Consider the following 18,834-nt stretch of genomic DNA (forward strand, 5'->3'; position numbering starts at 1 on the left):
TGCAACCTACAATTCTATACCTAATTCCCAAACTATTAAAAAGTGAGGGTAGATTGAAGATATTTTCAGATGTATAAGGCTTAAAAAACTTACCTCCAATTCACCCTTTCTCTGATAATTACTAAAGATATACTTCACCAAAACAAGGAGTTAAACCAAGAAACAGAATAACATGACTTTCCCAAAGCAGGGAATCCAAAGGCAAAGGGAATCCTCAGGATAATGATAAAGAAGATTCTAGCATATGAGCTGTGAAAGAGACCTGGAAAATAATGAGTACAGATCAGACCTGCTCAAACGTTCTGGGAGAGACTTTTTCAAGAAGATGAAATGGATTCAGTGGCTAATAGTTGGGGAAGTGAATTGGTTGAGATGAGAGTTACACATCTGATGGAGGGACAGGTAAGTTTGTTTAAGCATATAGAAAGGAGTACATGTACTTAGTACAAGTACCAAATTTAAAACAAACAACCTAAGGCAATTTTTAATTCCAAAGAAAGTAAAATATTGTTTGGGAAAGAACAAATTATTCATTATATACTAACAAGTTAGCTGCCCAATGCATTTACATTTTTAAATTTATGTAAAAACCGAAAACTGATCTAATACAATTTACAATATAACACTTGAGGGAGATGGGAAGTAAGTGGGGATGGGAAGTAAGCTGAATCCTCAGCTTCCCAAGGGTGATGTTAATAGATAGTGTATAAAACTAATCAAGAAGTAGCAATATAAACATGCTATTTAGAAATATAAGGGCACATATTTAAAAGAATCGGCTAAGTGAGTATAAAACCCTTAAAGAGCTGGAAATGATAAGCAAATGGGAAGAGAAAACTACTGTTTTTCATTAAAAAGTCTTGTAGAAATATTTAACTACAAAAATTAAATGTTTTAAAGAAGCTCAATTTACAGGGGAAAAAAGAGATTGAGTTGTCTCTAACAAATGGATCAAAACTTTTCCAACTGCTTCCTAGAGAGCTCCAGTGGCCATCCCTCAGATAAGTGTCACTGGACACTTGTTAAAAATGGCAAGGAAGACTTCATTCAAGACTACTGTAATAGAGGTCAAAACTATTGTAATAGGGGATGGAAATTGAACTCAGCTCTACCAAAACAAAAGGTAGGAGGGTTTTTAAATGCAAGAGTGAGCTGACTGAAAAGTATTAGAGGATGTTAGTAGGGAGGTTGATCAATATGATGAGGCCATCCATGTTTGCTGATTGACTCTATGGAAGTTAGGCTCCTACTGGCCCACAGAGACTGGGAGCCAGGAATCCTCTATCTTTTTCTGATGATTACATGTCAAAGGGGGAGCCTCCAGGTCTTGAAAAGACATACCTGGTTATAAAAGATGTACAACTCAAAGGGGCATAGAAAGAATTTACAGGCGCAAGGTTTCCAAAGTAAATGCTGTAAGAAAAAGGAGGTCAGGGCCCATAATCAGAATGGAGTCTGTCAAAAGTGCAGTCAAGCTGATGGGAACGTTAAGGCTTTCTTAGTAACAACTCAATCATAGTCTTTAAAAATTGAACTCTTTCTCCTCTAAATATACTCTTCTCTCTGCACCCTGCCTCTGTCACATCACCATTACATAAATCCTGTCAATCACATTGCCAACCTTGATATCATCTTCCATTCCTACTATAGCCAGTATTGCAAAATCTGGCTTTTGGCATCTTTTTACTCCAACCCTTCTATTTTCTCAGTGGTACTGCTGATACTCAAGCCCACTCACTTGCTCTATTGCAGTCACCTTATTTTTTTTAAGAACTTTTAGCTGTTCTTTACACTTCTAATTCCTCCCTAATTCATCTACCTTGGGGCAAATAGATTTACACTACTAAAACATCCGAGGCCCCAGACTTGGGAATCAAACAGAACTAGGTTCACATCCTACTAGAGACCTAGTCCCAGAACTTACTACCTGCATAAAATTTGGAAAGGTCATTATAAAATTTATAAAATGGGTAAAATAATGTCTATTCCTTAAAATTATTGTGAGATTTAAATAAACACAATATCTCAGTAATTTTTAAGTGATTTATATTGAATCTATGGTCACCTCAACTATCGAGGATACTTCTTGTGAACAACTTTGAGGTCTTTTTCACCAGGAGTGTACTTATGTAACTGGTATGTTAATCTAAAGGCATTCTTCCTGCATACCTTTCCTGATGCTCATTTATGTCATTGTTAGTGACACCAGCCATAAGTGCATCTTTCTAAATGGCATTTACTGGAATCATTGAGTTAAATTCATATTATACACAGGTATTGTAGAATTTTTTAAAACAATACAGTTTATACTGCAATGTGAAAACAATAGTTTGAGGCTACTAGCTGGCTCTGATGAATAATGTGACTGTTTTTATATCAACATACTTTCTAACCATCTGCTAAGTACAATACAGCTAGCAATTAGCTAGCAATTAAGCCAGTATGTCAAAAAACTTAATTGCCAACTCAACCAATTTTCAAAGTTATATTAATGATAATAGCTCTATAGCAAAGTGAATTTAATAAAAATGCTTTGAACATAAATCCCAACAATTCTAACTTGCCTTCTAAATCATATATACATGATGAAATAGAAATGAGAGGTACAGAAAAAAATATTTGAATATGAGGATTAAAATTTTATATCAAATTCTTTCCTTTTAGGGCTTTTTAAAGCCTGAGGCATTTTCCTTTAAACAGAAGTATTTACCTGTCACTTACACTTCGTTTCCTTTGATAGCCATTGTTTAGTTTGAACATGTGCTTTTAACTAAGCAAATTTCTTCATTCTTGAATTTAAAATTTTCTGGTTCTTCCCTCCTACACATTGGTGGGAATGTAAGTTGGTGCAGCCACTGTGGAAAACAGTATGGAAGTTCTTCAGAAAACTAAAAATAGAATTACCATATTATCCAGCAATCCCACTCCTGGGCATACATCAGACAAAACTATATTTCAGAGAGATATATGTACTGCTATGTTCATAGCAGCACTATTCGCAATAGCCAAGACATGGAAACAACATAAGTGTCAATCAACAGATGAATGGATAAAGAAGATGTGGTACATATATACAATGGAATACTACTCAGCCATTAAAAAGAATGAAATAATGCCATTTGCAGCAACATGGATGCAACTAGAGATTCTCATACTAAGTGAAGTCAGAAAGAGAAAGATAAATACCATATGATATCACTTATACATGGAATCTAAAATATGACACAGACGAACCTATCTAGGAAATGGAAACAGAACCATGGACATAGAGAACAGACTGGTGGTTGCCAAGGGGGTGGGGGTTGGGGAAGGGATGGAGTGGGAGGCTGGAGTTAGCAGATGTAGGCTTTTATATATAGGATGGATAACACAAGGTCCTACAGTATAACACAGAGAACAATGCTCAATATCCTATGATAAACCATAATGGAAAAGAATAGTTACAAATAGAATGTATATATAATTGAATAATTTTGCTGCACAGAAGTAATTAACACAACATTGTAAACCAACTATATTTCAGTAAAAATAATTTTTAATTTAAAATAATTAAAACCTCAAAAAAAATTGTCTGGTTCCTGAAGAGATTCAAAACACTCCCTTGGGGCTTCCCTGGAGGCGCAGTGGTTGAGAGTCTGCCTGCCGATGCAGGGGACGTGGGTTCGTGCCCCGGTCCGGGAGGATCTCACATGCTGCGGAGCGGCTAGACCCCTGAGCCATGGCCGCTGGGCCTGCACGTCCCTAGCCTGTGCTCCACAGCGGGAGAGGCCACAACTGTGAGAGACCACAACTGTGAGAGACCCGCTTACCGCAAAAAAAAAAAAAAAAAAAAAAAAAATCTAAAACTAACTCACTTTTCTCACAAAAGAAATGTTGTGGTTGCCCCTCACTCTGACTTAAAAAGTCAACAAAGACTCAAAATAATGCCACTGTTCAAAGGCAGCCCTCCTCCTGCAAGCACCTGAAGACTTCATAGTTTATTTTTCTCCTGGAGACTTGTCAGTTATAAACATGAACAATTTTCCTTTCAGAAATTCTCATACCTCACAATTGATTTTGCCTTAGTGGTGTGGGGCTCTTATGCAGAATGTTTCAAGGAGGTTTCTTTTAGTTTCTTTGAATTTGTATTTTTGCTACCATGGTGCCAAATTCAAAAATCACTGTGACTCTATGAAAAGAATTTGATACCCAGACATTTATTTTTGTTTTTTTAGTTCCACAAAAATTCATGAATATATTCAACAAATATTTAATTTACATGTAAGCCTCTGAGCCACCAGGGATACAAAAACGTATAAAAAGGTTTCTGCCCCAAAGAAGCTTCAGTAGTAGAGACACAAATGCATGCGTGCATGTGCACGCACACACGCACTCACAATAAAAAGTAAAAGTGAGAAGTAGAAAAAGAATTATGCAGATAAAGAGACTGTTATGAAGTTAAGAATAAACTAAAAAACTAACAACTACTAATAAACTACTCATTTCTAATAGAAGTAGAATTAGATAATTATTCATAAAAATAAAACTAGTTGCTTTGTTTCTTTCTATTTCAACAAGATAATAACTGGATCAAAACTGCTTGGTAAACTGTGAACCAACAGTTTTATAAACAAGATATACTTTCATGTGTGATTTTTTTTTCATGAAACCTATCACTGCTTAGTGATTATAACATTTCCCATTGAGATAATGACAAAAATCTATGGTGGCCACATTACTAAAGCACAGACTGAGTGTATTTCTGTTAAACTCCTATGAATCAATTGCCATTATAATTAAGCTTTTTTTTCTCAACCAGATAATGTCTTCCATGCAGCTAGCTTTCTAATTAATGAATGGATGAATGAGGATGTTATAGGATGTTTTTGCAATGAACTATATTAATACACAACTGCCTTTGAAATAGGTCATCAGAGGAATTACATGTATGCTGTATATTAATACACAAAACAGAGTAACTTAAAACACTATGTCTGTCTAAACAGAAATTAAGGGACCACATCAAAGCCAAAATTGTCTTTGTAATATATGATTCTTAATGATCAGTAGTGATGAATTATTTTGATATGGACAACTTATCTATAGCAATCAAGTGATCAATATAGATTCAACTCAAGAACTATTTAGAACCTCTTAAGAGAACATGTTTTTGTGCCCTTTATAGTTTAAAAAATGCATTCACCTCTTTTTCCTCATTTGAGCATACTGTAGCCTTCTGAAAGATATCATCTTTATGCTCATCTTTTAGAAAAGAAAATTACAGTTAATAGAACTAGTAATTAGCAAAAGTGTGGATCTCAAATCCTATATTCTCTCTAATACCTTATCTCTTCTCTGTATAAGGCATTCAATGAGGGGTACAGAGAACATCAAAATATTTCTTGATAACTGACGAGTATTGCACTTTTCACTTTATAAAAGATTGACATCTTTCTTATCCCCTTAGAGTGTGATAATGACCTTTTGAGGCAATAGCTCAAGTTTCAAGAAAGCTTAAACACTAATGAGAAAAGGAGAAGACAACAAAACTATCTGATACACGTTTTGGTTGATCAAAGGAGGAGGGATTGTATTCAACTAAGAAGATCAAGAAAGTCAACTTGGATTCCAAAGATAACTGAAGCAAATTGTTACACAAAGCCAAATGAGGACTATACAACTCCAAGATCTGGTCCTACATATATTCTCTGAAAATCCATTACACCTTTTGGACCAGAGATTTTCTAGAGAAAAAAGAAACAATATAACTTTCAACTTCAAAAAGTGACGGTTCTTAGAGAACATATATTTCTGAAGTCATTAGAGAAGAAATAGATATGCCAGACCAAATGAATTTCCAATATAATGTGAATTTTAACCAGAAGCCCATTTGTGTGTTATAACAAAAGAATAAACACAATGACTTAAAATTGAGAAAGTTTGACTTTAGGAAAAGTTGTAATATTAGGGACATTTTTTATAGAATAATAATTATCCAATCCCAGACCTTCATTCCTTTTTCTTTCTTAAAATACCAACACCAGAACTTGAGAGTCAGGGCATTTGAACCACCAACATAGTGACCCAGAGCGGCTAGAAGTGAGGGGGTCACGTGATAAGTACAAAAACCTCTTTTAGGAGAAAGAGTGGAAGATCACACTAGAGTAGCCAAATCCATGTGTCTTCCAGGATCAGCGATACAGAGGCAACAAGGTGGAGCATAAGGCATGATTAATATCAGAGGATTCCAAACTTTTCAGTGCTCTCACTAGTCTGCCCATCACAGCTTTTTTTTTAAATTAAAATATAGTTGATTTACAATATTGTGTTAGTTTCAGGTGTACAGCAAAGAACAGAAAAAAACTGGTCTGGAACTGAACCCTGAACCCGCAATATCTCCTTGGAGTTATGCCTGTATTTATATAAGTAACTATTACTACAATTTTAAACAATTTATAGGAGAGGATATCTTCTTACTTATACATAATGTTTATCCATTTATTGATTTACATATTAGTTATGTTTGAAAAGATTTGTGCTGAGTCAAAATGTATATAACAATGCTTATTTTCCTTTTAACTCACATTACAAAAACTACCAAGAATGAATACCCCAAAATATTTTGGCTCTGTAAACTATCCTTATTGCTGTAAAATATAAATAAATAAACTCAAAGTGCAACATCTTTTAAAACTCGAATAATGGGATAATCATCTGATAAAATAATAATAATCAAAATGAGTGTGAAAAGCACATAGCTTTTGACATAGTCATGTACACATGGCAATAAGAGAAGGAGGTACATAAGATAATCTCATTTATTCAATACCCAGTGCTTCTTGGTATTTTCACAAGAGAAGAAAACCAACCACTAGGGGAAATAATTATTATGTTGCCAGCATAATTCCCATTTGGGCACATTTCTGTGAACGAAATGCACACACCCTGGCATTAGAGGGAATTCCATTAATGTAGAATGTAGCTTCATTTGTTGAGCACTTACTATTTGCAAATCACTAAACTAAACACTTTGATTTACTACTCCAGGCCCTGAAAGTTAAAATCTCTCTATCCTGATTGCGTGGATGAGAAAACTGAGGCACAAGGAGGGTTTATCATTTCAGCGTCGCAAAGCTTGTAAATGATGAAGCTCGACATTGAACGTGGGCTCTCTTACACCAGAATTTTATTCTTAACCCTTGTGGTTAACCACATCTACCAGCAGAATTTAGAGTTAAATATCAAAGGATTGTTCACATGAACATGTTGTTGATGGCCAACATATCTGCTTTTGTACTTTTTTCCTCAGTGAGTTTTTGTCTTCTTCACTTAAGTTTGAACTTGTCAGTGAGAACATTCTTCATCCTCCTTCCTTGAGTGAACACATTCTATGTTTTATCTGATTTTCTTTTTTTTTTTTTTGCTGTATTTTCTCCTTAGAGAGGACATCCTTATCAGAAAGAACTATATATAACCAGAAAGATCAATCTGTTTATGTAAATCTTTGTTTCCTTATATACAAGTACCATCTGCATTCCCCAATTTTTTTGCTAATTCTGTTAAAAAATAATATGCTTACATGTAAATACACAGAGATATGAACATAATTTACATGACTGAATAAATTCAACCTTAACATAATTTACTTTATCTTCCTCACACACTTAATAGTACAGAGTTTACCCATTCATAGACTGTTTTTTCATGGTTTATCCAAATGGCTCATGAGCAACCCAAAGTAGTAGTCATTTGCTTTTTCCCCCCTCCACCAGAAGCTCAGAAGAAGAAATTGGAAGAGAGTATAGAGCTGATCCAAGATGAATGTGTGTCAGAGAATGCAGATCACTCTACAGAGGAGCCTGCTGAAGGAGGGCCAGATGCTGATGGAGAAGAGATGACTGATGGGATAGAGGAGGACTTCGATGAAGATGGGGGTCATGAGCTGGTAGGAACTAAACATTTGGTGTCCACACCCTTTGGTAATAGTACCAGCATGTCAGCGACTCATTCATTCTAAAATATAGATTAATTATTGGGGGCTTATTTCTTTCTTACATGCACATATTTAAGGCAAACTCAGGCAGTGCTTTGCACATAATAAGTGCTCAATATATTTTTGCTAATTTAAAATATGAGGGAATAAATGAATGAACAGGAATATTATATATGAGATTAGGTATATTTACAGCCTCATATGAAAGATTCTCTTTCTCAAATGCTTCATCATGAAAGGAATCTTGTGTTTGTGCAGTTACACATGAACTGTACGTGGGTATGATATCCTGGTAACAAAACAACCATTTACTGGACAATACATGGTTCCCCTCTTATTTAGTAGTGTCACTCACTGATGATAATTATATTAGTTATAAGGCCAACAGCCCTTTGTACACTCTGCTCACTACGATGATCCTTCGGTGTATAGCCAGTTTATCATCTTCAGTGCCTGTGCTGCTTGATAACCAGTTTTTATGAGTTGCGGATTTGATTGAGACTTGATTCTTTACATGTTTTGTTTTCCCCAATGTTGTAATCATTATACTGGTCATTTCCAGATGTTCTTTCCTGTATAAACACACCAGGGACTTGGTAAATATATGCTGACGAGAATGCTACTCCTCATATTTTATCAGCCATGAAATTAAATATACTATCTTAAAGGGACTGACTAATAAGAATAAGGCAAATGTGTGTGTGTGTTGCCAGCTCTCAAGTATCTATGGACTGATTGCATTAAACTTGACTTATCCTAGGTAATATCAGATTCCAATTTGTTTTAATACCTACTGTTATTTAACTGATTTTGTCGTGGTTGTTATTTTGGCATGGTAACTAACCTATCCCTAGTTTCATTTATGGAATTCTATATTGATTTTTAACATTCCAGCTGTTTAAATTGCATGGTACCTTTATTTAAACTTTTCAGATATGAGCCTTTAACAACCACCCTTATTTTTACAAAAGTCTGTATCAGTTTGAAGGACTTGAGTACCTATTTTTAGATCTAGAGTCTGTTGAGCAGGGACTAGAATGAAAGACTAACAAGTTTCTCAGCTTCTCCTTAGGCAGGACTTTAATCCAACAACATAAGTTCCTCAAGCCATTCTAATCAGACTTTTGCTGTCACTGTCTCATTGTGACTGCTTTTGTTGAGATCTCTGGAGGCCTCCATGTTGCCATTACCAATGGTTGCCTCTCCATTCTTATTTTAATTAACCTGTCAGCAGAATTTGGCTGAAAACTGGTTAGGAGAATTTTTCAGAATACTAGTTGTTCATTCTCATTCACCCGTGCTAGAAACTTTCCCTCCATATTCCCACTAAATAATGGAATAGCCCAGGACTTTGTCATGGGCCACCTTCTCTTTATACACACTTTCACAAGGTAACTTCATCAAACACCAGAGCTTTGAGTATTATTTATAGGCCAAAGATTCCTAAATCTATATTTCTACTTTTCATCTCTTCCTGGAATTCTAAACTCAAGTAGATGCCTCTCTCCTCATAAATGTTCAATAAACAATTGAAACTTAACATGCCAGAAACATTCTTGATTTTTTCTAGCCATCTTATTACTTTCCAGCCTTCCCCTTTCTGGTAAACAGCATCATTATCCACACAGTTGTTAAAAACCAAAAAGACGACGATTACCTTTGATTTGCTCCACCTTCCCCCATACATTCTACCTCCAAATCATAGCCCAAAGCTAGTTACATCTCCACTACAGCTAAACTGACTTTTTTGCTTCAGCCCATTCAATCCATTCTCCACACAAAGGGATAAAAATCTTTTTAAACTGTATACCAGATAATGCTACTCCCTTGCTTAAAACCCTACAGTGCTTTCATCACACTTAGAATCAAAATCCCTAAGTGCATGAATTTAAATTGAGATTGGGTGGAAGATGCCAGGAGAGAGAGAGAGAGAACTTGCTGAGGAGAAAGAAAGTCCCCAGTGCTGACGGGAAAGGGATTTAGGACACAGTTGTATGTATAGGCTGACCTTCGACGTGAAGAGGGACACTCTTTCATTGCAACAAACTGTAGTAAGTCTGAGGATTTGGTGGCAGGTGCTTGAGGGAATTCAAGCATGAACTGTAAGTCAGAGGGTGATAATCTCTGGAGAGTGAGGAGAGATTGGCATTGTCACATATTTAAGGAGAAAGGAGAAGATTTGAAGAAGCAAGTATGGAAAACATAGAACATCACTAATTTGGAAAACATATAAAGATTGACGGTTAGTGTCCACAGCCAGCTGAGGCTAGAGACCAAGAATTAAAGAGTAGTAGTTTGCAAACTTTAAGGTGCATCAGAATAACCTGGAGTTTGTTAATTCCCATTCCAGATGGTTAAAACACATATTGCTGTCCCATTCCAAGAGTTTCGGATTCAGTATACTGAGTATGTCTGGGAATTCACGTTTCTAACGGGTTCCCAAGTCATGCTGATGCAGCCAGTCTGGGGTTCTCTTTGAGAACCACTGTTGATCAGGGAAGGAGGGGAACATACAAGGGGGCTGAGAAGGAGAATACAGAGGCACGAAGGGAATAGAAATCCTTATACCATTAAGGACCAGAGGAAAGGAAAGGAAATGAATAAGAGAAAAGCAATTGTTGTACTCAGAGACTGAGATATTTCAGAGGAGTGACAGGTGATGAGAAAATCCATGGGGGGGGGGATGGATGTGGGATCATAAGAAAAGTCACTGCATATGAAGAATTCAAGGAACTGAGAGGCTCAGATGCAAGATAGCTCATCTACATGTGCATGAAATCACTCCAAATATCAGATAGAAGTACAAGAGTAAGACAGCTATGAAAAGTCAGCTGGCATGAAAGAGATAGCAAGGCCCATTTTAGTCCCAGATCTGTCACTATCCAATCCAATCGATTCACCTTAAACATAACTTCTCTGAGTCTCAACTTTCTTATCTGCAAAATAGTAAGGTTAGGTCAGAAATTTCTAAAATCCATTTTGTTTGATCTTTCCTCTGAGTGAGTCTGTGTTCCAGGAACACCATGTCTGAAAGAGCAAGGGTTGAGCATGCAGCCAAGGGAACAAAACGAAACCATGGTGTTTGGTTTATGTTCTAAACACACAGAAAGTAACTGATTAGAACTATTGCTGCCTGAATGTTCTCAGGTTTTCTCCCTCAACTACAGCATTATAATTGGGGGTTTAGCTAATTGGAGGTAAGGATACTATCTCTAGTATCTCATTTCATTTCTAAAACTTGGAAAACAATGAGTGAGGGTGAGTGTAGTACTCAGTCCCTGCAGTCTAAACGGAGACAGGGGAGTCCCTCCCAGTGATTGGCCAAGAGAAAATTCCCTGTTCTGGTGTCTACTATTTTCTCTTTTCCAGACCATATGAACAAAATCATCCTTGGTTCCTGAAAAGGAAATTAAAAACACAAATCTTCTCTTTTTGAAGAGTGGGTATGATTACAAATTCAGCAAGGATACAGTATAATTAGGTCTTTAGCACATACAGTAGCAACCAAAAGGAAGAACTGGCATCCACGTGCTCAGTCAGCTGCTCAAAGAAAATCTGAAATGAATGGGAAACAAGACTTGTATCTGAAGCAAAGGAGATCCAGCAAAATGTGATAATGGGACAGCCATAAGCAGTGGCACCTCTTGTGGAGCATGCGGGAAGCTGCTCCATATATTGCCTAGATCTAAATATCCAGTTAGTGAAATCGATTTCCATTAAGCAATCCATTCAACTAACGTTCAGGTGCCTACTGGGTGTGAATCAGGTGCTACAAAAATTGTACAGATAACTAAAACTATTGCTTTATGTGTAAAATGAAATGTTTAAGTAAATGGTTCTTTTTCTCAAGTAGCTTAGTGCCTTAGAGAAGACTGATTTCCTCATGTAAAAAATCATATACTTGGACTTCATAATTTATAAGAAGCAAGCCAGGGCTAGAAATCTGTGATTCTATAATAATCTATGCCTATATATTTCATTAGTGCCTATCAATTAAGACTTGAATATATTTAAAATTGAACTCTATATTGACGTATTATACATACACTATTAAACTGTTACCATACTCATTTCTGAATAAATCTATTAGCAAATATTTATTGATTGACCACTAATGAGATTTTTGCTATGGGAATAAAGAAGGAAATCATATTTCTTCCATCAAAAAGGCTATCAAGAACTCGACTTGTTTCAAAATGGCAGAGTAGAAGGACGTGCTCTCACTCCTTCTTGCAAAAACACCCAAATCACAACTAACTGCTGAACAATCATTGACAGGAAGACACTGGAACTCACCAAAAATGATATCCCACATCCAAAGACAAAGGACAAGCCACAATGAGATGGTAGGAGGGGCACAATCACAATAAAATCAAATCCCATAACTGCTGGGTTGGTGACTCACAAACTGGAGAACACTTACACCACAGAAGTCCACCAACTGGAGTGAATGTTCTGAGTCCCACGTCAGGCTTTGGAACATGGGGGTCTGGCAACAGGAGGAGGAATTCCTAGAGAATCAAACTCTGAAGGCTACCAGGATTTGATTACAGGACTTTAACAGGAATGTGGGAAACAGAGACTCCACTCTTGGAGGGCACACACAAAGTAGTATGTTATTTGGACCCAAGGGAAAGAGCAGTGACCCCATAGGAAACTGCAGCAGACCTACCTGCAAGGGTTGGTGAGTCTCCTGCAGAGGTGGTGGCTGGCTCTGTCTCACCGTGAGGACAAGGACACTGGCAGCAGAAGTACTGGGAAGTACCCTTGGAGTGAGCCCACCCAGAGTCCACCATTAGCCCCTATAGGCTCCAGTGTTGGGTTGCCTCAGGCCAAACAACGAACAGAGAGGAAACCCAGCCCCACCAATAAGCAGACAAAAGGATTGAGCTTTGACCAACAGAACAACAGCCAGCTGTACCCACCATCAGTCCCTCCCATCAGGAAAATTACACAAGCCTCGTAGATAGCTTCATCCACCAGAGAGCAGACAGCAGAAGCAAGATGAACTACAATCCTGCAGCTTGTGAAACAAAAACCACATTCACAGAAAGATAGACAAGATGAAAAGGCAGAGGGCTATTTATCAGATGAAAAAACAAGATAAAACCCCAGAAAAACAACCAAATGAAGTGAGATAGGCAACCTTCCAGAAAAAAAATTCAGAATAATGATAGTGAAGATGATCCAGGACCTCGGAAAAAGAATGGAGGAAAAGATCGAGAAGATGCAAGAAATGTTTAACAAAGATCTAGAAGAATTAAAGAACAAGCAAACAGAGATGAACAATACAATAACAAAATGAAAAATACACTAAAAGGAATTGATAGCAGAATAACTGAGGCAGAAGAATGGATAAGTGACCTGGAAGACAAAATGGTGGAATTCATTTCTTTATTCACAGAATAAAGAAAAAAAGAATGAAAAGAAATGAAGACAGCCTAAGAGACCTCTGGGACAACATTAAACACAACAACATTCACATTATAGGGGTCCCAGAAAGAGAAGAGAGAGAGGAAGGACCAGAGAAAATATTTGAAGAGATTATAATTGAAAATTTCCCTAACATGGGAAAAGAAATAGCCAACCAAGTCCAGGAAGTGCAGAGTCCCATACAGGATACCCCCAAGGAGAAGCACACTGAGACACATATTAATTAAACTGGTTAAAATTAAAGGCAAAGAAAAATTATTGAAACCAGCAAGGGAAAAATGACAAATAAAATACAATGGAACTCCGATAAGATTAACAGCTGATTTCTCAACAGAAACTCTACAAGGCAGAAGGGAGTAGCATGATATACTTAAAGTGATGAAAGGGAGGAAACTACAACCAAGATTACTCTACCCTGCAAGGATCTCATTCAGATTCAATGGAGAAATCAAAAGCTTTACAGACAAGCAAAAGCTAAGAGAATTCAGCACCACCAAACCAGCTTTACAACAAATGCTAAAGGAACTTCTCTAAGTGGGAAACACAAGAGGAGAAAAGGACCTACAAAAACAAACCCATAACAGTTAAGAAAATGGTAATAGGAACATACATATCGATAATTACCTTAAAAGTGAATGGATTATATGCTCCAACCAAAAGACACAGGCTTGCTGAATGGATACAAAAACAAGACCCACATATATGCCCTCTGCAATAGACCCACATCAGACCCAGGGACCCATACAGACTGAAAGTGAGGGGATGAAAAAAGATATTCCATGCAAATGGAAATCAAAAGAAAGCTGGAGTAGCAATACTCATATCACATAAAATAGACTTTAAAATAAAGAATGTTACATGAGACAAGGAAGAACACTACATAATGATCAACAGATCAATCCAAGAAGAAGATATAACATTATAAATATATATGCACCCAACGTAGGAGCACCTCAATACATAAGGCAACTGCTAACAACTATAAAAGAGGAAATTGATAGTAACACAATAATAGTGGGGGAATTTAAACCTCACTTACACTGATGGATAGACCATCCAAACAGAAAAATAATAAGGAAACACAAGCTTTAAATGACACAATAGACCACATAGATTTAATTGATATTTATAGGACATTCCATCCAAAAACAGCAGATTACACTTTCTTCTCAAGTGTGCATGGATCATTCTCCAGGATAGATCACATCATGGGGCACAAATCAAGGCTCAGTAAATTTAAGAAAATTAAAATCATATCAAGCATCTTTTCTGACCACAATGCTATGATATTAGAAATCAATTACAGGGAACAAAACATAAAAAAAAAACACATGGAGGCTAAACAATACATTACTAAGTAACCGAGAGATCACTGAAGAAATCAAAGAGGAAATTTAAAAATACCTAGAGACAAATGACAGTAAAAACACAACAATCAAAACCTATAGGATGCAGCAGAAGCAGTTTTAAGAGGGAAGTTTATAGCTATACAAGCCTACCTCAAGAAACAAGAAATATCTCAAATAAACAATCTAACCTTACACCTAAAGGAACTAGAGAAAGAAGAACAAACAAAACCCAAAGTTAGCAGAAGGAAAGAAATCATAAAGATCAGAGCAGAAATAAATGAAATAGAAACAAAGAAAACAAGAGCAAAGATCAATAAAACTAAAAGCTGGTTCTTTGAGAAGATAAACAAAACTGATAAACCATTAGCATGACTCATCACGAAAAAGAATGAGAGGACTCAAATCAATAAAATTAGAAATGAAAAAGGAGAAGTTACAACAGACACCACAGAAATACAAAGCATCCTAAGAGACTATTACAAGCAACTCTATGCCAATAAAATGGACAACTTGGAAGAAATGGACAAATTCTTAGAAAAGTATAAACATCCAAGACTGAACCAGGAAGAATTAGAAAATATGAACAGACCAATCACAAGTAATGAAATTGAAACTATGATTTAAAATCTTCAAACAAAAGCCCAGAGTCAGATGGCCTCACAGGTGAATTCTATCAAATATTTAGAGAAGAGCTAACACCATCCTTCTCAAACTCTTCCAAAAAATTGCAGAGGAAGGAACACTCCCAAACTCATTCTATGAGGCCACCATCACCCTGATACCAAAACCAGACAAAGATACTACAAAAAAAAGAAAACTACAGACCAAAATCACTGATGAATATAGATGCAAAAATCCTCAACAAAATACTAGTAATCAGAAACCAACAACACATTAAAAGGATCATACACTATGATCAAGGGGGATTTATCCCAGGGATGCAAGGATTCTTCAATATATGCAAATCAATCAATGTGATACACCATATTAAAAAATTGAAGAATAAAAACTATATGATAACCTCAATAGATGAAGAAAAATCTTTTGATAAAATTCAACACCAATTTATGATAAAACTCTCCAGAAAGTGGGCATAGAGGGAACCTAACTCAACATAATAAAAGCCATATATGACAAACCCACAACAATCATCATTCTCAATGGTGAAAAACTGAAAACATTTCCTCTAAGATCAGGAAGACAAGGATGTCCACTCTCACCACTATTATTCAACATAGTTTTGGAAGTCCTAGCCACGGCATTCAGAGAAGGAAAACAAATAAAAAGAATACAAATTGGAAAAGAAGAAGTAAAACTGTCACTGTTTGCAGATGACAAGATACTATACATAGAGAATCCTAAAGATGCCACCAGAAAACTACTAGAGCTACTCAATGAATTTGGTAAATTTGCAGGATACAAAATTAATGCACAGAAATCTCTTGCATTCCTATACACTAATGATGAAAAATCTGAAAGAGAAATTAAGGAAACACTGCCATTTACCATTGCAACAAAAAGAATAAAATACCTCGGAATAAACCTACCTAGGGAGACAAAACACCTGTATGCAGGAAACTATAAGGCACTGATGAAAGAAATTAAAGATAATACCAGCAGGTGGAGAGATATACCTTGTCCTTGGATTGGAAGAATCAATGTTGTGAAAATGACTATACTACCCAAAGCAATCTACAGATTCAATGCAATCCCTTTCAAATTACCAATGGCATTTTTTACAGAACTAGAAAAAAAAATCTTAAAGTTTGTATGGAGACAAAAAAGACCCTGAATAGCCAAAGCAATCTTGAGGGAAAAAAAGTGGAGCTGGAGGAATCAGACTCCCTGACTTCAGACTATACTACAAACTTCACTAATCAAGACAATATGGTACTGGCACAAAAACAGAAATATAGATCAGTGGAACAAGATAAAAAGCCCAGAGATAAACCCACACACCTATGGTCAGCTAATCTTTGACAACGGAAGCAAGGATATACAATGGAGAAAAGACAGTCTCTTCAATAAGTGGTGCTGGGAAAAATGGACAGCTACATGTAAAAAAATGAAATTAGGACACTGCCTAACACCTCACACAAAAATAAACTCAAAATGAATTAGAGACCTAAATGTAAGACCAGACACTATAAAACTCTTAGAGGAAAACATAGGACAAACACTCTTTGACATAAATCACAGCAAGAGATTTTTTTACCTCCTAGGGTAAAATGGAAATAAAAACAAAAGTAAACAAATGGGACCTAATGAAACTTAAAATGCTTTTGCAAAGCAAAGGAAACTATAAGCAAGATGAGAGACAACCCTCAAAGGGAGAAAGTATTTGTAAATGAATCAACAGACAAAGGATTAATCTCCAAAATATATAAATAGCACATGCAGCTCAATATTAAAAAAACAAACAACCCAATCCAAAAATAGGCAGCAGACTTAAATAGACATTTCTCCAAAGAAGCCATACACATGGCCAAGAAGCACATGAAAAGTTGCTCAACATCACTAATTATTAGAGAAATGCAAATCAAAACTACAATGAGGTATCACCTCACATCAGTTAGAATGGGCATCATCAGAATATCTAAAAACAACAAATGCTGGAGAAGGTGTGGAGAAAAGGGAACCCTTTTGCACTGTTGTTGGGAATGTAAATTGATACAGCCACTATGGAGGACAGTATGGAAGTTCCTTAAAGAACTAAAAATAAAATTACCATATGACCCAACAATCCCACTACTGGGCATATACCCAGAGAAAACCATAATTCAAAAAGACACATGACCCCAATGTTCATTGCAGCACCATTTACAACAACCAGGTCATGGAAGCAACCTAAATGCCCATCAACAGACAAATGGATAAAGAAGATGTGGTACATATATACAATGGAATATTACACAGCCATAAAAAGGAACAGAATTGGGTCATTTTTAGAGACGTGGATGGACCTAAAGATTGTCATACAGAGTGAAGTAAGTCCGAAAGAGAAAAACAAATATCATATATTAACGTATATATGTGGAACCTAGAAAAATGGTACAGATGAACCAGTTTGCAGGGCAGAAATTGAGACACAGATGTAGAGAACAAACTTATAGACACCAAGGGGGAAAGCAGCAGGGGTTGTTGGTGGTGGGATGAATTGGGAGATTGGGATTGACATGTATACACTAATGTGTATAAAATGGATGACTAATAAGAACCTGCTGTATAAAATAATTAATTATTTATTTTTTTAAAAAAGTAAATAAAAAGGAATAATTGCAAAAAAATAAAATAAAATAGAAAAAGAAGGCTATCAGTTACCTGAGGATAAAAGCTACAGACAAAACATACAAAGCCCTCTATTATGATAAGACCAATATGAAAGATGTAATTTACAAATGGGGAATCACATAAAGTATACTTAATATCCAAAATACATTAGATATTTCATATTAGGTAGGTGGTGGGTGGGTGGGTCAATGGATCAATAGATAGGCAGATAGATAAATAGATTTTTTGATAAAACTACTAAAAACTTCACAAGACATTTACCTTTCAAGCTCTTTTACTTTTTCCATATCCACCAAAATTGTAATCCCCTTTTATATAAAATAACGTAATCCACAAAGAAGTAGTCTGTGTAAAAATGGAAATTCTATAGAAAAGTGAGTGCTTAATGCTCTGCTAATTCAAAAGGGTGAATGAACTCTCCCCAGGTGTATGGGGAAAGATGAATGAGAAAGGTGACTCTGTACACCTGAGGATATCATGAGCTGTCAGCTACATTCAGGAGCCTTTGAGAGGCTAGTCAGTGCTTTCCAAAGCAAAGTTCTTGGTGCACTCACATCCAAAGACCCTAAGGTGCTTGCTAAAAATACTGATAGTGACTATCTGAGGAAGAGCTCAGGAATTTGTAGTTTTACCAGGCTGAGGTTTGAAATTTTGAATTCTACTTGTAATTACTTTTGCTGACTACATGCAATCAAATCAGGCAAATCTAGTAAGAATCCACAGTGGAATTACCTAGCTGGATTGTGTAATACTTGGGCATGAAATCTCAGTACTACATTGTAATATATC

At 36.2% G+C, this 18,834-nt stretch overlaps 1 protein-coding gene across 1 annotated transcript in view; it reads left to right on the top strand.

Moving 5' to 3' along the window:
• Positions 1–18,834, top strand: part of RALYL (RALY RNA binding protein like) — a gene marked incomplete at its 3' end in the record, with an annotated part of 523,686 nt that overhangs the window by 459,764 nt on the left and 45,088 nt on the right. The window contains exon 7 of the mRNA XM_082858435.1: positions 7,752–7,924. Within this exon, the coding sequence (XP_082714561.1) occupies positions 7,752–7,924 (173 nt within the window). The remainder of the gene's footprint in view (positions 1–7,751; positions 7,925–18,834) is intronic.

Source organism: Leucopleurus acutus (genome assembly GCF_964270905.1).
Source record: "Leucopleurus acutus genome assembly, chromosome: 17".
NCBI lineage: Eukaryota > Metazoa > Chordata > Mammalia > Artiodactyla > Delphinidae > Leucopleurus > Leucopleurus acutus.